This window comes from Pan troglodytes, chromosome X (genome assembly GCF_028858775.2).
Source record: "Pan troglodytes isolate AG18354 chromosome X, NHGRI_mPanTro3-v2.0_pri, whole genome shotgun sequence".
NCBI lineage: Eukaryota > Metazoa > Chordata > Mammalia > Primates > Hominidae > Pan > Pan troglodytes.
Window position 1 is genome coordinate 75,922,150 of NC_072421.2, and position 21,264 is coordinate 75,943,413.

Genomic DNA, 21,264 nt, shown 5'->3' on the forward strand with positions numbered 1-21,264 from the left:
AGATTACAGAAATATGCTCCCCAAATAGTGTCCCCCCACATTCCTTACACAGCTAGACGGACCTTTCAGTCATAAATCCAATCATTATTTTCCTTAAAACCCTCCAGTGGCTCTCCTCACAAACACATACACAAATACATACTAATTTCCCAGGCTTAGCGGGTCCTTCAGTTTTGTGGCGCAGCTCACCTCATCAGACTCATCAGAATCAGCCGTCCACCTGGCCGCCATCTTGAAGTTCGGGCAGGAACTCCCCCCAACCAAGAACCATGTGTTCTCAATACATTGTTTCCAGTGAGAGCACGTGCTCCCACGCTGAGCTAGTGCCTTTCTCCACTCTTACTGTGGCCAACCTCTGTGTAAAACTAGTAACAGTCCCTTGCTTTTGAATATTTGCAAGGTACATTTAAAAATAGGTGGGGGCCAGGCACGGTGGCTCACGCCTGTAATCCCAGCACTTTGGGAGCCGAGGCGGGCGGATCACTTAACGTCAGGAGTTTGAGATCAGTTTGGCCAATGTGGTGAAACCCTGTCTCTACTAAAAATACAAAATTTAGCCGGGCATGGCAGGGCACGCCTGTAGTCCCAGCTACTCAGGAGGCTGAGGCAGGAGAATCGCTGGAACCCAGGAGGTGGACGTTGCAGTGAGTCGAGATTGCGCCACTGCACTCCAGCCTGGGCGACAGAGCGAGACTCCATCTCAAAAAAAGAAATAAAATAAAATAAAAATACGTGGTATATTTGCAAGGTACAACATTTAAGACTACTTTAAAATACCCTAGTAAAAGAAAGCCTCTCTCACCTGTTCCAGCCACTGATGTCACTTTCACAGATGGCACCATTGTTTATCAGTTTCTATTCTGTGCAATTTACAAATAGTATCTTGTTTATATATTTTTCCTCCCACTAGAATGGTACTATAGTCTTAGGGTGGCCAACCTTCAGAGAGCCAACCCAGGACATAGATGTGCTAGATGAAGAAAACCCATAACATATTATAAATAATTGTCCATATGTATCATTACTTAAGAATAAGTGTTCACTTGAAATTATATATTTTGTATGTATTATTTTCTGTTACATAAGTGCTATTTAAACAAAACAGTAGGACTAAACAGTGGCCATTAGTAGTAATTAATAGTAGGATAAGTTAAATAATATGTGTGAGAAAATCTAACAATATTTTTCATTATATTTCTGTCCTCAACAATTTAACTCTTGCACATTTAAATTTTGTACATCGTATTGTGTATTCTTTATATACAGAAATATAAGACTTTTAAAAGGAATGTAAATATAAGACAAATGGCTATCTATATATATTTTTAATTTTTAATTTTTCTGTGTATATAGTAAGTGTATATATTTATGGGTACATGAAATGTTTTGATGCATGCATGCAATGTGAAATAATCACATCATGGAAAATAGGGTATCTATCTCTTCAAGCATTTATCCTTTGTGTTACAAGCAATCCAATTGCACTCTTAGTTATTTTAAAATTTACAATTAAGTTATTATTGACTATAGTCACTCTGTTGTGCTAGCAAATACCAGGTTTTATTCATCGTTTCTATTTTGTTGTACACATAAACCTACCTGCGTCTCCACCCTCCCACTATACTTTCCAGCCTCTGGTAACCATCTTTCTACTCTCTGTGTCCATGAGTTCAATTGTTTTGAGTTTTGGATCCCACAAATAAGTGAAAACGTGTGATGTTTGTATTTCTGTCCTTGGCTTATTTCACTTACCATAATGACTTTCGGTTCCATCCATGTGGTTGCAAATAACAGGATCTCATTCTTTTTTATGGCTGAATAGTGCTCCATTGCATATAAGTACCACATTAAAATTTTTAAAAATTTTATGTTCAGGGGTGTATGTGCAGGTTTGTTATATAGGTAAACTTGTGTCACAGGGGTTTGTCATACAGATTATTTTGCCACCCTAGTACCAAATAGTTATTTTTCCTTATTCTCTCCCTCCTCTTACCCTCCAACGTTAGGTAGGCCCCAGTGTCTGTTGTTCCCCTCTTTGTGTCCATGAGTTCTCATCATTTACCTCCCACTTATGAGTGAGAACATGGGGTATTTGGTTTTCCGTTCCTGCATTAGTTTGCCAAGGATAATGGCCTTCAGCTCCATCCATGTTCCCAGAAGACCTGATCTTGTTCATTTTTATGGCTGCACAGTATTCCATGATGTATATGTACCACATTTCTTTATCCAATCTGTCCATTGATGGGCATTTAGATTGATTCCATGTTTTTACTATTGTGCATAGTGCTGCAATGAACTTTCACATACATGTATGTGTGTGCGTATATATATATATTTAGATGGAGTCTTGCTGTGTTGCGCAGGCTGGAGTGTAGTGATGTGATCTCGGTTCATTGTAACCTCTGCCTCCCAGGTTCAAGTGATTTCCGGCTAATTTACGTATTTTTTTAGTAGAGGCAGGGTTTCATCATGTTGGCCAGGCTGGTCTTGAACTTCTGACCTCAAGTGATCCACCTGCCTCGGCCTCCCAAAGTGCTAGGATTACAGGCATCCACTGCACCTGGCCTGCATTTGTCTTTATGGTAGATAATTTATATTCCTTTGGGTATATACCCAGTTATGCGATTGCTGGGTAAAATGGTAGTTCTGTTTTTAGTTCTTTGAGGAATCGCCACACTGCTTTCCAGAATGGTTGAACTAATTTATACTCCGTCTGACAGTATATAAGTGTTCCCTTTTCTCTGCAACCTTGCCAACACCTGTTATTTTTGACTTCTTTTTATTTGAGACTGGGTCTCACTCTGTCACCCTGGATGGACTACAGAGGCACGCTCACAGCTCAGTGCAGCTTCGACCTCCTGGGCTCAAGCGATCCTCCCACCTCAGCCTCCTTAGTAGCTAGGACTATAGGTGTGTGCCACCATGCCCAGCTAATTTTGGTACTTTTTGTAGAGGTGGGGTTTTGCCATGTTGCCCAGGCTCATCTCTAACTCCTGGGCTCAAGTGATCTGCCCATTTCAGCCTCCCAAAGTGCTAGGATTACAGAAATAAGCCACTGTGCCTGGCCTGACTTTTTAATAATAGCCATTCTGACTGGTGTGAAATGGTATCTCATTGTGGCTTTGATTTGCATTTCTCTGATGATCAGTGATATTGAGCTTTTTTCATATACATGTTGGCCACATGTATGTCTTCGTTTGAAAAGTATCTGCTTATATCCTTTGCCCACCTATTGATGGGGTTGTTTTTTTCTTGTAAATTTGTTTAAGTTGCTTAGAGATTCTGGATATTAGACCTTTGTCAGATGCGTAGTTTACAAATATTTTCTCCCATTCTGTAGGTTGTCTGTTTACTCTGTTGATAGTTTCTTTTGCAGTGCAGAAGCTCTCAAGTTTAATTAGATCCCATTTGTCAGTTTTTGCTTTTGTTGCAATTGCTTTTGGCATCTTTATTATAAATCTTTGCTCATTCCTATGTCCAGAATGGTATTGCCTGTGTTGTCTTCCAGGATTTTTATAGTTTCGAATTTTACATTTAAGTCTTTAATCCATCTTGCATTGATTTTGTATATGGTATAAGAAAGGGGTCCAGTTTCAATCTTTTGTCTATGGCTAGCCAGATATCCCAGCACCATTTATTGAATAGGGAGTCCTTTCCCCATTGCTTGTTTTTGTCAGCTTTGTTGAAGATCAGATGGTTGTAGGTGTATGACTTTATTTCTGGGTTCCCTATTTTGTTCCATTGGTCTATGTGTCTGTTTTTGTATCAGCACTGTGCTATTTTGATTACTGTAGTCCTGTAGTATAGTTTGAAGTCAGGTAATGTGATGCCTCCAGCTTTGTTCTCTTTGCTTAGGGTTGCCTGGGCTATTCGGGCTCTTTTTTTTTTTTTTTTTTTTTTGGTTCCAGATGAATTTTAAAATAGTTTTTTTGGCCGGGCATGGTGGCTCATGCCTGTAATCCCAGCACTTTGGGAGGCCGAGGCGGGTGGATCACCTGAGGTCAGGAGTTCAAAACCAGCCTGGCCAACATGGCGAAACCCACTTTTAGTAGAGATTTTTAGTCTCTACTAAAAATACAAAAATTAGCCAGGTGCGGTGGTGGGTGCCTGTAATCCCAGCCACTCGGGAGACTGAGGCAGGAGAATTGCTTGAACCCGGGAGGTGGAGGTTGCAGTGAGCTGAGATCACGCCATTGCACTCCAGACTGGGCAACAGAGCGAGACTCTGTCTCAAAAAAAAAAAAAAAAGAAAAAAACATCTTTTTCTAGTTATGTGAAGAATGTCATTGGTGGTTTGATAGGAATAGCATTGAATCTGTAAATTACTTTGGGCAGTATGGCCATTTAAACAATATTGATTCTTCCTATCCATGAGCATGGAATGTTTTTCCATTTGTTTGTATCATCTCATCTCAGATTTCTTTAAGCAGTGTTTTGGAGTTCTCATTGTAGAGATCTTTCACCTCACTGGTTAGCTATATTTCTAGGTATTTTATTCTTTTTGTGGCAATTGTGAATGGCATTGTATTCCTGATTTGGCTCTTGGCTTCACTGTTATTGGTGTATAGAAATGCTAGTGATTTTTGTCCATTGATTTTTGTATCCTGAAATTTTGCTGAAGTTGTTTATCAGCTAAAGGAGCTTTTGGCCTGAGACTATGGATTTTCTAGACACAGAATCATGTCATCTGCAAACAGGGACAGTTTGAAGTCCTCTCTTCCTATTTGGATGCCCTTTGTTTGTTTTGCCTGATTGCTCTGGACAGGAATCCAATACTACGTTGAATAGGAGTGGTGAGAGAGGGCATCCTTGTTTTGGTACCACATTTTCTTTATCCATTCATCTGTTGATGGACACTTAGACTGCTTCCAAATGATGGCTATTGTGAAGAGTACTGCAACAAACATGGGAGTGCAGACATCTCTTTGGTATATGGATTTTCTTTCTTTTGGATATACCCAGCAGTCAGATTGCTGGATTACATGGTACTCTATTTTTAGTTTTTTGAGGAACCTCCAAACCTCTTCTTTATAGTGGTTGAGTATTAATAATTTACAATCCCACCAACAGTGTAGGGGGCTCTCTTTTTTCCACACCCTCATCAGCATTTGTTATTGCCTGTCTTTTGTATAAAAGCCATTTTAACTGGAATGAGATAATATCTCATTGTAGTTTTGATTTGTATTTCTCTGATGGTCAATGATGTCAAACACCTTTTCATATACATTTTCCATTTTTGTGTCTTCTTTTGATAATGTCTATTCAACTCTTTTGCCTATTTTTTAAAATCAGATTATTAGATTGTTTTCCTATAGAGTTGTTTGAGCTTCTTATATTGTCTGGTTATTAATCCCTTGTCAGATGGGTAGTTTGCAAATATTTTCTCCTATTCTGTGGGTAGTCTCTTCACATTGTTGGTTGCACCATTTGCTGTACAGGAGCTTTTAAACTTGATGTGATCTCATTTGCCTATTTTTGCTTTGGTTGCCTGTGCTTGTGGGGTATTACTCAAGAAATCTTTGCCAAGATTGATGCCTCTTGGAATTTCTCCAGTGTTTTGTTTCAGTAGTTTCATAGTTTCAGGTCTTAGATTTAGGTATTTAATCCATTTTGATTTGATTTTTGTATATGGCAAGAGATATATGAGTCTAGTTTCATTCTTCTGCGTATGGATATTCAGTTTTCCCAGCACCATTTATTGAAGAGAGTGTCTTTTTCCCAGTGTACATTCTTGGCACCTTTGTCAACAATGAGTTCACTGTATTTGTGTGGATTTGTTTCTGGATTTTATACTTTGTTCCATTGGTCTATGTGTCCATTTTAATGCCAGTACCATGTTGTTTTGGTAACTGTAGCTCTGTAATATAATTTGAAGTCAGGTAATGTGATTCCTCCAGTTTTGTTCTTATTGCTTAGGATAGCATTGGCTATTCTGGAGTTTTATTGGTTCTATAAACATTTTAGGATTGTTTTTTCTGTTTCTGTGAAGAATGTCATCGGTATACTGATGGAAATTTTGTTGAATCTGTAGATTGCTTGTACCTTACAGATCTCCTGGCCTGTAAGGTTTTCTCTGAAAAGTTTGGTGCCCGATGTATTGCAGCTCCATTGTATGTTATTTGTTTCTTTTCTCTTGCTGCTTTTAGGATCCTTTGTTTGTCCTTGATCTTTGGGGTTCTGATTATTAAATGCCTTGAGGTAGTCTTCTTTGGGTAGTAATATGGTTTGACTGTGTCCCCAACCAAATCTCGTCTTGAATTGTAACTCCCACATTTCCCACATGTCATGGGAGGAACCCGGTGGGAGGTGACTGAATTATGGGGGTGAGTCTTTCCTGCACTGTTTTTGTGAGAGTGAATGAGTCTCATGAGATCTGAAGGTTTTAAAAATCTACGGTTTTTCTGCACAAGGTCTCTCTTTTTCCCTGCTGCCATCCATGTAAGACGTGACTTGCTCCTCCTTGCCTTCTGCCATGATTCTGAGGTCTCCCCAGCCACGTCGAACTGAGTCCAATTAAACCTCTTTCTTTTGTAAATTGCCCAGTCTCAGGTATATCTTTATCAGCAGTGTGAAAATGGACTAATACAATAAATTGGTACCAGAAGTGGAGTGCTGCTGAAAAGATACCCAAAAATGTGGAAGTGACTTTGGAACTGGGTAACAAGCAGAGGTTGGAACAGTTTGGAGGGCTCAGAAGAAGACAGGAAAATGTGGGAAAGTTTGAAACTCCCTAGGGACTTGTTTAATGGCTTTGCCCAAAATGCTGATAGCAATATGGACAAGAAAGTCCAGGCTAAGATGGTCTCAGATGGAAATGAGGAACTTGTTGGGAACTGGAGCAGAGGTGACTCTTGTTATGTTTTAGCAAAGAGACTGGTGGAATTTTGCCCCTGCCTTAGAGATTTGTGGAACTTCGAACTTGAGAGAGATGATTTAGGGTATCTGGTGGAAGAAATTTATAAGCAGCAAAGCACTCAAGAGGTGACTTGGGTGCTGTTAAAGGCATTCAGTTTTATAAGGGAAGAAAAGCATAAAAGTTTGGAAAATTTGCAGCCTTACAATGGCATAGAAGAGAAAATCCCATTTTCTGAGCACAAATTTAAGCCCACTGAAGAAATTTGCATAAGTAACAAGGGGCTGAATGTTAATCCCCAAGACAATGGGGAAAATGTATCCAGGGCATGTCAGAGGTCTTCAGGGCAGGCCCTCCATCACAGGCCCAGAGGCCTAGGAGGAAAAAGTGGTTTTGTGGGCCAGGTCCAGGGTCCCTGTGCTGTGTTCAGCCTAGGGACTTGCTACCCCACATCCCAGCCACTCCAGCCATGGGTGAAAGGGGTCAATGTAGAGCTTGGGCTGTGGCTTTAGAGGGTTCAAGCCTCAAGCCTTGGCAGCTTCCACATGGTATTGAGCCTGAAAGAGCACAGAATTCAAGAATTGAGGTTTGGGAACCTCTGCCTAGATCTCAGAGGATGTATGGAAATGCCTGGATCTCCAGGCAGAAGTTTGCTGTAGGCGTGGAGCCATCATGGGGAACCTCTGCTAGGGCAGTATGGGAGGGAAATGTGGGGTCAGAGTCCCCACAAAGAGTCCCTACTGGGGTACCACCTGGTGGAGCTGTGAGAAGAGGGCCACTGTCCTCCAGACCCCAGAATGGTAGATCCATTGACAGCTTGTACTGTGTATCTGGAAAAGCTGCACACTCACTGCCAGCCTGTGAAGGCAGCCAGGAGGGAGGCTATACCCTGCAAAGCCACCGGGCTAGAGCTACCCAAGACCATGGCAACCCACCTCTTGCATCAGCTTGACCTGGATGTGAGACATGGAGTCAAAGGAGATCATTTTGGACCTTTAAGATTTGTCTGCCCTGCTGGATTTTGGATTTGCACGGGGCCTGTAGCCCCTTTCTTTTGGCCAATTTCTCCCATTTGGAATGGCTGTATTTACCCAATGCCTGTACCTCCATTGTATCTAGGAAGTAAGTAGCTTTCTTTTGATTTTACAGGCTCATAGGCTCATAGGCAGAAGTGACTTGCCTTGTCTCAGATGAGACTTTGGACTGTGGACTTTTGAGTTAATGCTGAAATGAGTTAAGACTGGGGGACTGTTGCAAAGGCATGATTGGCTTTGACATGTGAGGATATGAGATTTGGAAGGGGCCAGGGTTGGAATGATATGGTTTGGCTATGTCCCCACCCAAATCTCATCTTGAATTGTAACTGCCGCAATTCCCACGTGTTGTGGAAGGTAGAGTGGAAGGTAATTGAATCATGGGGGTGGGTCTTTCCCCTGCTGTTTTAACAATAGTGAATAAGTCTCAGGAGATCCGATGGTTTTATCAAGAGGAGTCCCCCTGCACAATCTCTGTCTTTGCTTGCTGCCATCCATGTAAGTCATGACTTGCTCCTTCTTGCCTTCCACCTTGATTGTGAGGCTTCTGCAGCCACGTGGAACCGTAAGTCCATTAAACCCCTTTCTTTTGTAAATTGCCCAGTCTTGGGTATGTCTTTATCAGTGGTGTGAAAATGGACTAATAGACCTTCTTAGGTTAATTTTTAGGTATTTAAATTTATTTGTGGCAATTTTAAATAGGATTTTTTTTGTTTATTTTTTATTCACATTGTTTACTGTTGGTATATAGAAATGCTACTGATTTTTGTATGTTGATTTTGTATTCTACAACTTTACTGAATTTGTCAGTTCTGATGGTTTTTTGATGGAATCTTTAGATTTTTCCAAATATAGGGTTATATCATCTCCAAACAAGGATAATTTGATTTCTTCCTTTTCAGTTTGGATGCCCTGTATTGCTTTCTCTTGTCTGATTGCTCTAGCAAGCACTTCCAGTACTATGGTGAATAATGGTAGTGAAAGTGGGCATCCTTGTCCTGTTCCATATCTTAGAGGAAGGGCTTTCAGTTATTCCCCATTTAGTATGATACTAGCTATGGGTCTGTCATATATGGCTTTTATTATGTTGAGATATGTTCCTTCTATACCCATATTTCTGATGGTTTTTATCCTGAAGGGATGTTGAATTTTATCAAATGCTTTTTCACCATCAATTGAAATACTCATATGGTTTTCATTCTTCATTTTGTTGCTAAGATCTGTCACGTTGATTGATTTGTGTTTGTTGAACCATTTTTGCATCCCAGGGATAAATCCCACTTGATCATGATGAATGATCTTCTTAATGTTTTGTTCAATTTGGTTTGCTAGTATTTTGTTGAGGATTTATACATGAATATTCATCAAAGATATTGGCTTGTAGTTTTCTTTTTTTGAAGTGTCTTTGTCTGGTTTTGGTATCAGAGTAATACTGGCCTCATAGAAAGAGTTTGATAGTATTCTATCCTCCTCTGTTTTTCAGAATAGTTTTAGTAGAATTGGTATTAGTTCTTTAAATATTTCATAGAATTAATCAGTAAAGCCATCAGGTCCTGGGCTTTTCTTTCGTGGGAGACTTTTTATTATGTCTTTGATCTCATTATTTGTTATTGATCTGTTCAGGTTATGGATTTCTTTATGTTTCAATCTTGGTAGGTTGAATGCATCTAGGAATTTATCCACTTATTTTATAGTTTCCAATTTATTTGGATATAGTTGCTCATAGTAGCCACTAATGGTGCTTTGAATTTCTGCAGTATTAGTTGTAATGTTTCCTATTTCATCTGTGACTTTATTTATTTGGCTCTTTTCTCTTTTTTTCTTTGTCAGACTAAAGGTTTGTCAATTTTGTTTAACTTCTCAGAAAACTAACTTTTTGTTTCATTAATCTTTTGTATTCTTAATTTCAGTTTCATTTAATTTTTATTTGTTTCAATCTTTATTATTTCTATCTTTCCATTAATTTTGGGTTTGGTTTTGTCTTGTTTTCTAGTTCTTTTTAAGATGGATTGTTGTTGTTTATTTGAATTTTTTCCTCTTTTTTGATGTAGGTACATATAGGTATAAACTTTTTTTTTTCACTACTGCTTGTGTTTTATCCCATAGGTTTTGGTATGTTATGGTTTCATTATCATGTGTTTTCAAAATTTTTCTTGTTATTAATTTTTAGTTTTATTCTATTGTGGTCAGAGAAGAAACTTGATATTATTTCTTTTTTTTAAATTTTAAGGTGTGTTTTGTGACCTAGCCTATGGTACATCCTTGAGAATGATCCATGTGCTGAGGAGAAGAATATATATTCTGCAGCTGATGAAATGTTCTGTAGATGAAATGTTCTGTAATATCTATTAGGTTCATTTGTCCTGTAGTACAGATTAGGTCCAATGTTTCTTTGCTGATATTGTGTCTGGAAGTCCTGTCCAATGCTGAAAGTGGGATGTTGAAGTATCCAGTTATTGTTTTATTGGACTTTATCTCTCTTTTTAGCTCTAATAATATTTGTTTTGGATATCTGTGTGCTCCAGTGTTGGGTGTATATATATTTTAATTTGTTATAAGCTCTTGCTGAATTGGCCCCTTTATCTTTATATAGTGACCTTCTTTGTAGTTTTTGTCTTGAACCCTATTTCTTTTCAAGTAAGTTCAGCTAGTCCTGCTCTTCTTTGGTTTCCCTTGGCATGGAGTACCTTTTTCCATCTCTCTATTGTCAGTCTATGTGTGTCTTTCTAGGTGGAATGTGTTTCTTGTAGGCAACAGATTATTAGGTCTTGCTTTATTTTTATCTATTCAGCCACTCTATGTCTTTTATTTTTTATTTCCATAGGTTTTTGGGGAACATGTGGTATTTGGTTACATGAGTAAGTTCTTTAGTGGTGATTTGTGAGGTTTTGGTGCACCCATCACCTGAACAGTATACACTGAAGTTAATTTGTAGACTTTTATCACTATCCCCTTTGGACCCTTTCCCTGAGTCCCCAGAGTCCATTGTATTATTCTTATGCCTTTGCATCTTTATAACTTAGCTCCCACTTACGAGTGAGAAAATATGATGTTTGGCTTTCCATTCGTAAGTTACTTCACTTAGAATATTAGTCTTCAATCCCATCCAGGTGGCTGCAAATGCCATTAATTCATTCCTTTATGGCTGAGTAGTATTCAATCATGTACATATATAGCACAGTTTCTTTAACCACTCATTGATTGATGGGCATTTGGGCTGGTTCCATATTTTTGCAGTTGTGAATTGTGCTGCTATAAACATACTGAAATTGAATGTATTCACAATCAGGCTGATAGTTAACTCTAAAAATAGAGTACGGGATCAAACAAATGTATTCCTCAATGGAATAAGTGAGGTTGAAACTCGGTCTAATGTATGAGGAAACCATACCATGTGAATGACCTAGTGGTTTAAAACAATTTTTTTTTTTTCCATAGGTTACTGGGAAACAGGTAGTGTTTGGTTACATGAGTAAGTTCTTTAGTGGTGATTTGTGAGATTTTGTTTACCCATCACCAGAGCATTATACACTGCACCCTATTTGTAGTTTATCCCTTTCCCCCGGAGTCCCCAAAGACTATTGTGTCATTCTTATGCCTTTGCATCCTCATAGCTTAGCTCGCACTTATAAGTGAGAACATAGGATGTTTGGTTTTCCATTCCTCAGTTACCTTACTTAGTATAATAGTCTCTCATCTCATCCAGGCCTTGATACTGAGTTTTTTTTTTTGAGAAATATCCATACTGTTTTCCATAGTGGCTTTAATAATTTGTGTTTCTACGAGCAGTGTATAGAGTTTACTTTTCTTTTTTTTTCAGTTTTTTTTTTTTAGTATACTTTAAGTTTTAGGGTACATGTGCACAACGTGCAGGTTTGTTACCTATCTATACATGTGCCATGTTGGTGTGCTGCACCCATTAACTCGTCATTTAACATTAGGTATATCTCCTAATGCTGTCCCTCCCCACTCCCCCCACCCCACAACAGGCCCTGGTGTGTGATGTTCCCCTTCCTGTGTCCATGTGTTCTAACTGTTCAATTCCCACCTATGAGTGAGAACATGCAGTGTTTGGTTTTTTGTCCTTGCAATAGTTTGCTGAGAAGGATGGTTTCCAGCTTCATCCATGTACCTACAAAGGACATGAACTCATCCTTTTTATGGCTGCATAGTATTCCATGGTGTATATGTGCCACATTTTCTTAATCCAGTCTATCATTCTTGGACATTGGGCTTGGTTCCAAGTCTTTGCTATTGTGAATAGTGCCGCAATAAATATACGTGTGCATGCGTCTTTATAGCAGCATGATTTATAATCCTTTGGGTATATACCCAGTAATGGGATGGCTGGGCCAAATGGTATTTCTAGTTCTAGATCCCTGAGGAATCGCCACACTGACTTCCACAATGGTGGAACTAGTTTACAGTCCCACCAACAGTGTAAAAGTGTTCCTATTTCTCCACATGCTCTCCAGCACCTGTTGTTTCCTGATTTTTTAATGATCGCCATTCTAACTGGTGTGAGACGCTATCTCATTGTGGTTTTGATTTGCATTTCTCTGATGGCCAGTGATGGTGAGCATTTTTTCATGTGTCTTTTGGCTGCATAAATGTCTTCTTTTGAGAAGTGTCTGTTCATATCCTTCGCCCACTTTCTGATGGGGTTGTTTGTTTTTTTCTTGTAAATTTGTTGGAGTTCATTGTAGATTCTGGATATTAGCCCTTGGTCAGATGAGTAGATTGCAAAAATTTTCTCCCATTCTGTAGGTTGCCTGTTCACTCTGATGGTAGTTTCTTTTGCTGTGCAGAAGCTCTTTAGTTGAATTAGATCCCATTTGTCAATTTTGGCTTTTGTTGCCATTGCTTTTTGTGTTTTAGTCATGAAGTTGTTGCCCATGCCTATGTCCTGAATGGTATTGCCTAGGTTTTCTTCTAGGGATTTTATGGTTTTAGGTCTAACATTTAAGTCTTTAATCCATCTTGAATTAATTTTTGTATAAGGTGTAAGGAAGGGATCCAGTTTCAGCTTTCTACATCTGACTAGCCAGTTTTCCCAGCACCATTTATTAAATCGGGAATCCTTTCCCCATTTCTTGTTTTTGTCAAGTTTGTCAAAGATCAGATAGTTGTAGATATGCGGCATTATTTCTGAGGGTTCTATTCTGTTCCAGTGGTCTATATCTCTGTTTTGGTACCAGTACCATGCTGCTTTGGTTACTGTAGCCTTGTAGTATAGTTTGAAGTCAGGTAGCGTGATGCCTCCAGCTTTGTTCTTTTGGCTTAGGATTGACTTGGCAATGCAGGCTCTTTTTTGATTCCATATGAACTTTAAAGAAGTTTTTTCCAATTCTGTGAAGAAAGTCATTGGTAACTTGATGGGGATGGCATTGAATCTATAAATTACCTTGGGCAGTGTGGCCATTTTCACGATCTTGATTCTTCCTACCCATGAGCATGGAATGTTCTTCCATTTGTTTGTATCCTCTTTTATTTCATTGAGCAGTGGTTTGTAGTTCTCCTTGAAGAGGTCCTTCACGTCCCTTGTAAGTTGGATTCCTAGGTATTTTATTCTCTTTGAAGCAATTGTGAATGGGAGTTCACTCATGATTTGGCTCTCTGTTTGTCTGTTATTGGTGTATAAGAATGCTTGTGATTTTTGCACATTGATTTTGTATCCTGAGACTTTGCTGAAGTTGCCTATCAGCTTAAGGAGATTTTGGGCTGAGATGATGGGGTTTTCTAGATATACAATCATGTCATCTGCAAACAGGGACAATTTGACTTCCTCTTTTCCTAATTGAATATCCTTTATTTCCTTCTCCTGCCTGATTGCCCTGGCCAGAACTTCCAACAGTATGTTGAATAGGAGTGGTGAGAGAGGGCATCCCTGTCTTGTGCCAGTTTTCAAAGGGAATGCTTCCAGTTTTTGCCCATTCAGTATGATGTTGGTTGTGGATTTGTCATAGATAGCTCTTATTATTTTGAGATATGTCCCATCAATACCTAATTTATTGAGAGTTTTTAGCATGAAGGGCTGTTGAATTTTGTCAAAGGACTTTTCTGCATCTATTGAGATAATCATATGGTTTTTGTTGTTGGTTCTGTTTATATGGTGGATTATATTTGTTGATTTGCGTATATTGAACCAGCCTTGCATCCCAGGGATGAAGCCCACTTGATCATGGTGGATAAGCTTTTTGATGTGCTGCTGCATTCGGTTTGCCAGTATTTTATTGAGGATTTTTATGTCTATGTTCATCAGGGATATTGGTCTAAAATTCTCTTGTTTTTTTGTGTCTCTGCCAGGCTTTGCTATCAGGATGATGCTGGCCTCATAAAATGACTTAGGGAGGATTCCCTCTTTTTTCTATTGATTGGAATAGTTTCAGAAGGAATGGTACCAGCTCCTCCTTGTACCTCTGGTAGAATTCGGCTGTGAATCCATCTGGTCCTGGACTTTTTTTGGTTGGTAAGCTATTAATTATGGCCTCAATTTCAGAGCCTGTTTTTGGTCTATTCAGAGATTCAACTTCTTCCTGGTTTAGTCTTGGGAGGGTGTATGTGTCGAGGAATTTATCCATTTCTTCTAGATTTTCTAGTTTATTTGCATAGAGGTGTTTATAGTATTCTCTGATGGTAGTTTGCATTTCTGTGGGATCAGTGGTGATATCCCCTTTATCATTTTTTTATTGCATCTATTTGATTCTTCTCTGTTTTCTTCTTTATTAGTCTTGCTAGCAGCCTATCAATTTTGTTGATCTTTTCAAAAAACCAGCTCCTGGATTCGTTGATTTTTTGAAGGGCTTTTTGTGTCTCTATTTCCTTCAGTTCTGCTCTGATCTTAATTATTTCTTGCCTTCTGCAAGCTTTTGAATGTGTTTGCTCTTGCTTCTCTAGTTCTTTTAATTGTGATGTTAGGGTGTCAATGTTAGATCTTTCCTGCTTTCTCTTGTGGGCATTTAGTGCCATCAATTTCGCTCTACACACTGCTTTGAATGTGTCCCAGAGATTGTGGTATGTTGTGTCTTTGTTCTTGTTGGTTTCAAAAAACATCTTTATTTCTGCCTTCGTTTCGTTATGTACCCAGTAGTCATTCAGGAGCAGGTTGTTCAGTTTCCATGTAGTTGAGCGATTTTGAGTGAGTTTCTTAATCCTGAGTTCTAGTTTGATTGCAGTGTGGTCTGAGAGACAGTTTGTTATAATTTGTGTTCTTTTACATTTGCTGAGGAGTGCTTTACTTCCAACTATGTGGTCAGTTTTGGAATAGGTGTGGTGTGGTGCTGAAAAGAATGTATATTCTGTTGATTTGGTGTGGAGAGTTCTGTAGATGTCTATTAGGTCTGCTTGGTGCAGAGCTGAGTTCAATTCCTGTATATCCTTGTTAACTTTCTGCCTCGTTGGTCTGTCTAATGTTGACAGTGAGGTGTTAAAGTCTCCCATTATTATTGTGTGGGAGTCTAAGTCTCTTTGTAGGTCTCTAAGGATTTGCTTTATGAATCTGGGTGCTCCTGTATTGGGTGCATACATATTTAGGATAGTTAGTTCTTCTTGTTGAATTGATCCCTTTACCATTATGTAATGGCCTTCTTTGTCTCTTTTGATCTTTTTTGGTTTAAAGTCTGCTTTATCAGAGACTAGGATTGCAACCCCTGCCTTTTTTTGTTTTCCATTTGCTTGGTAGATCTTCCTCCATCCCTTTATTTTGAGCTTATGTGTATTTCTGCGTGTGAGATGGGTTTCCTGAATACAGCACACTGATGGGTCTTGAGTTTTTATCCAATTTGCCAGTCTGTGTCTTTTAATTGGAGCAATTAACCCATTTACCTTTAAGGTTAATATTGTTATGTGTGAATTTGATCCTGTCATTATGATGTTAGCTGGTTATTTTGCTCATTAGTTGATGCAGTTTCTTCCTAGCCTCGATGGTCTTTACAATTTGGCATGTTTTTGCAGTGGCTGGTCCCAGTTGTTCCTTTCCATGTTTAGTGCTTCCTTCAGGAGCTCTTTTAGGGCAGGCCTGGTGGTGACAAAATCTCTCAGCATTTGCTTGTCTGTAACGGATTTTGTTTCTCCTTCACTTATGAAGCTTAGTTTGGCTGGATATGAAATTCTGGGTTGAAAATTCTTTTCTTTAAGAATGTTGAATATTGGCCTGCACTCTCTTCTGGCTTGTAGAGTTTCTGCCAAGAGATCAGCTGTTAGTGTGATGGGCTTCCCTTTGTGGGTAACCTGACTTTTCTCTCTGGCTGCCCTTAACATTTTTTCCTTCATTTCAACTTTGGTGAATCTGTTCCACTGCTGGTGTGGAGCTGCATTCCTTTGGAGGAGGAGAGGTGCTCTGCTTTTTAGAGGTTCTAGTTTTTCTGCTCTGTTTTTTTCCCCATCTTTGTGGTTTTATCTGCCTTTGGTCTTTGATGATGGTGACGTACAAATGGGGTTTTGGTGTGTATGTCCTTTCTCTTTGTTAGTTTTCCTTCTAACAGTCAGGACCCTCAGCTGCAGGTCTGTTGGAGTTTGCTGGAAGTCCACTCCAGACCCTGTTTGCCTGGGTATTGGCAGTGGAGGCTGCAGAACAGTGGATATTGGTGAACAGCAAATGTTGCTGCCTGATCGTTCCTCGGGAAGTTTTGTCTCAGAGGAGTACCTGGCCATGCGAGGTGTCAGTCTGCCCCTACTGGGGGGTGCCTACCAGTTAGGCTACTCGGGGGTCAGGGACCCACTTGGGGAGGCAGTCTGTCCATTCTCAGATCTCCAGCTGCGTGCTGGGAGAACCACTACTCTCTTCAAAGCTGTCAGACAGGGACATTTAAGTCTGCAGAGGATTCTGCTGCCTTTTGTTTGGCTATGCCATGCCCCCAGAGGTGGAGTCTACAGAGACAGGCAGGCCTCCTTGAGCTGTGGTGGGCTCCACCCAGTTCGAGCTTCCTGGCCGCTTTGTTTACCTCCTCAAGCCTTGGCAATGGCAGGCACCCCTCCCCCAGCCTCACTGCCACTTGCAGTTTGATCTCAGACTGCTGTGCTAGCAATGAGCAAGGCTTCAGGGGCGTAGGACCCTCCGAGCCTTGTGTGGTATATAATCTCCTGGTGTGCTGTTTGCTGAGACTGTTGGGAAAGTGCATTATTAGGGTGGGAGTGACCCGACTTTCCAGATGCCGTCTGTCATCCCTTTCTTTGACTAAGAAAAAGGGAATTCCCTGACCCCTTGCACTTCCCGGGGGAGGCAATGCCTCGCCCTGCTTTGGCTCGTGCTCGATGTGCTGCCCCCACTGTCCTGCACCCGCTTTCCCACACTCCCCAGTGAGATGAACCCAGTACCTCAGTTGGAAATGCAGAAATCACCCGTCTTCTGCGTCGCTCATGCTGGGAGCTGTAGACTGGAGCTGTTCCTATTTGGCTATCTTGGCTCCACCCCCTAGAGTTTACTTTTCTTGAGAGAGGGCGGATCATGGCAGATGAGAGGCAGGGATAGATTGCAGTTCTGGATAGAGCAGCATTGTGGAGGCTTGCATTGTGAATTTTAGCTCCAGATCGACTGCAAGGACAAAACAGCAATTCTGAGAAGACCCACAGACCCTCTGAAGGAAGAAGACTGCTCCTGCAGGACCCAGGAGACACCCCAAATACTGTGAGTGCCCTAACTTTGGTAGTGGGAAAGGGAGACCCTCCTTTCTGGAACACATACCCCCACTGGAGAGTTTGAAGGTCTTTTAATGAGAGACTTTCCAGACTTTATCTGGAGCTGAGTCAAGTTAGCAGAGCCGAGTGAAATACAGGGGTGGAGGAGGCAGCAGGGAGGCCCTGGGAGCTTGCTGAATCCCCAAGCAGCCTATTCCTGCCTGACACCACAGGGATCCATCAGGAGGGAGGCCAGAGGAGCAGGAGGTAAGACCCCACCAGGGAGAAGGACTTCCCTAGCTGAACTCTGTAACAATTTGAACATGGCGAGAATTCTCCTAGCCAGAACTCAGGGGAGGGCGTGAATCCGGCTTACAGACTTCACAGGTGGGGGGAAGAACTAAAGTCCTTTTCTTCGGCGGATGGGAGGTGGAAGCCTCGGGCAAGCTTTCAAGCCTGTCCTTCACCTGGAAAGAGACTTGGGGCTGTTGCGGGTAGCACGGTGGAAGTGAGACCAGCCCTTCGGTTGGGTTGGAGCTGGGTAAGGCCTGTGACTGCTGGCTTTTCCCCACTTCCCTGACAACCTACATGACTCAGCAAAGGCAGCCATAATCCTCCTAGGTACACAACTCCAGTGACCTGGGAACCTTACCCCATCCCCCACAGTAGCCGCAGCAAGACCCCCTCAAGGAGAGTCTGAGCTCAGACACACCTAGCCCTGCCCCCACCTGATGGTCCTTCCCTACCCACCCTGGTAGTGGAAGACAAAGGACATGTAATCTTGGGAGTTCTAGGGCCCTGCCCACAGCTGGTCCCTCTTCACACTACTACAGCTAATGCTTTCTGGAAAGCATCACCTCCTGGCAGGAGGTCAACCAGCACAAAAATAGAGCATTAAACCACTAAAGCTAAGAACACTCACGGAGGGTTCTTGCAGCCTTCACCACCTTTACCAGCACAGGTACTGGTATTCACAGTTGAGAGACCCATAGATGGTTCACATCACAGGACTCTGCAGAAACCCACAGAACCAGCAAGGAGCTGGGTAGACTCGCTGGGTGGCTAGACCCAGAAGAGGGACAATAATCACTGCAGTTCAGCTCACAGAAAGCCACAACCACAGGAAAAGGGGACGAGCACTACATCAAGGGAATACTCAGTGGGACAAAAAAATCTGAACAACAGCCTTCAGCCCTAGACCTTCCCTCTGACAGAGCCCACCCCAATGGGAAGGAACCAGAAAAGCAACCCTGGTAATATGACAAAACAAGGCTCATTAACACCCCCCAAAAATCACACTAGTTTAACAGCAATGGATCCAAACCAAGAAGAAATCCCTGACTTACCTGAAAAAGAATTCAGGAGATTAGTTATTAAGCTGATAAGGGAGGTACCAGAGAAAGCAAAGCCCAATGCAAGGAAATTCAAAAAACGATACAAGAAGTGAAGGGAGAAATATTCAACAAAATAGATAACTTAAAGAAAAAACAAAAATTCAGGAGACTTTGGACACACTTTTAGAAATGCAAAATGCTCTGGAAAGTCTCAGCAATAGAATTGAACAAGTAGGAGAAAGAAATTCAGAGCTCGAAGACAAGGTCTTCAAATTAACCCAATCCAACAAAGACAAAGAAAAAAGAACAAGGAAATATGAACAAAACCTCCAAGAAGTTTGGGATTGTTAATTCACCAAACCTAAGAATAATTGGTATTCATGAGGAAGAAGAGAATTCTAAAAGCTTGGAAAAACATTTTGGGGGGGATAATCGAGGAAAACTTCCCCAGCCTTGCTAGAGACCTAGATATGCAAACATAAGAAGCACAAAGAACACCTGGAAAATTCATCACAAAAACATCTTCACCTAGGCAAATTGTCATCAGGTTATCCAAACTTAAGACCAAGGAAAGAATCTTAAGAGCTGCGAGACACAGCACCAGGTAACCTATAAAGGAAAACCTGTCAGATTAACAGTAGACTTCTCAGCAGAAACCCTACAAGCTAGAAAGGATTGGGGCCCTATCTTTAACCTCCTCAAACAAAACAATCTTCAGCCAAGAATTTTGTGTCCAGCAAAACTAGGCATCATATATGAAGAAAAGATATAATCATTTTCAGATAAACAAATGCTGAGAGAATTTGCCGTTACCAAGCCACCACTACAAGAACTGCTAAAAGGAGCTCTAAATCTTGAAACAATCCTGGAAACACATGGAAACAGAATACTTTAAAGCATAAAGCACACAGGACCTATAAAACAAAAATTCAAGTTAAAAAACAAAAAACAAAGGACGCAGGTAACAAAGAGCATGATGAATGCAATGGTACTTCACATTTCAATACTAACATTCATAAATGGCCTAAATGCTCTACTTAAAAGATACAGAACTGCAGAATGCATAAGAACTCACCAACCAACTATCTGCTGCCTTCAGAAGACTCACCTAACACATAAGTTTCACTCACATCCATGTGAAGAGACCACCAAACAGGCTTTGTGTGAGCGATAAAGCTTTTTAATCACCTGGGTGCAGGCGGGCTGAGTCTGAACAGAGAGTCAGTGAAGGGAGATAGGGGTGGGGTTGTTTTATAAGATTTGGGTAGGTAAAGGAAAATTACAGTCAAAGCAGGGTTGTTCTCTGGCGGGAAGGAGTGGGGGTAACAAGGTGTTCAGTGGGGGAGCTTTTCTGAGCCAGGATGAGCCAGGAAAAGGAATTTCACAAGGTAATGTCATCACTTAAGGCAAGGACCAGCCATTTTCACTTCTTTTATGGTGGAATGTTATCAGTTAAGGCAAGGAGGGGCCATTTTCACTTCTTTTGTGGTGGAATGTCATCAGTTAAGGCAGGAACCGGCCATCTGGATGTGTATGTGCAGGTCACAGGGGATATGATGGCTTAGCTTAGGCTCAGAGGCCTGACAATAAGGACTTACATAAACTTAAAGTAAAGGGGTGGAAAAACGCATTTCATGCAAATGGACACCAAAATCAAGCAGGAGTAGCTATTCTTATATCAGACAAAACAAACTTTAAAGCAATAGTGGTTAAAAGAGACAAAGGGGGACATTATATAATGGTAGAAGGCCTATCCAACAGGAAAATATCACAATCCTAAACATACATACACCTAACACTGGACCTCCCAAATGTATAAAACAATTACTAATAGACCTAAGAAATGAGATAGACAGTAACACAATAATAGCGGGAGACTTCAGTACTCCACTGACAGTACTAGACAAGTCATCAAGACAGAAAGTCAACAAAGAAACAATGGATTTAAACTATACCTTGGAACAAATGGACCTAACAGATATATACAGATCACTTCATCCAACAACCACAGGATCACGTTCTATTCAACAGCCTGTGGAAATTTCTCCAAGATAGACAACATGAAAGGCCATAAAACGAGCCTCAATAAATTTTTAAAAATTGAACTTATATCAAGCACTCTCTCAGACCACAGTGGAATAGAACTGGAAATCAACTCCAAAGGGAACCCTCAAAGCCATGCAAATACATGGAAATTAAATAACCTGCTCCTGAATGAGCATTGGGTCAAAAATGAAATCAAGATGGAAATTAAAATTTTCAGGACAGGCGTGGTGGCTCACGCCTGTAATCCCAGCACTTTGGGAGATGGAGGTGGGTGGATCACCTGAGGTCAGGAGTTCTCGAGACCAGCTTGACCAACATGGTAAACTCCATCTCTGCTAAAAATACAAAAATTAGCCAGGTGTGGTGGTGGGTGCCTGTATTC

General features: G+C 40.8%; 1 protein-coding gene across 2 annotated transcripts in view; it reads right to left on the minus strand.

Annotated features, from left to right (window-relative positions):
* Positions 1 to 21,264, minus strand: part of TAF9B (TATA-box binding protein associated factor 9b) — a 43,179-nt gene that overhangs the window by 11,019 nt on the left and 10,896 nt on the right. Inside the window, exon 6 of one of the 2 annotated variants that reach the window (XM_063804192.1) lies at positions 17,203 to 17,419. In XM_063804192.1, the coding sequence (XP_063660262.1) occupies positions 17,203 to 17,419 (217 nt within the window). Of the gene's footprint in view, positions 1 to 189; positions 483 to 17,202; positions 17,420 to 21,264 lie in introns of those variants that run through there. The other variant, XM_016943182.3, reaches the window with a different exon arrangement.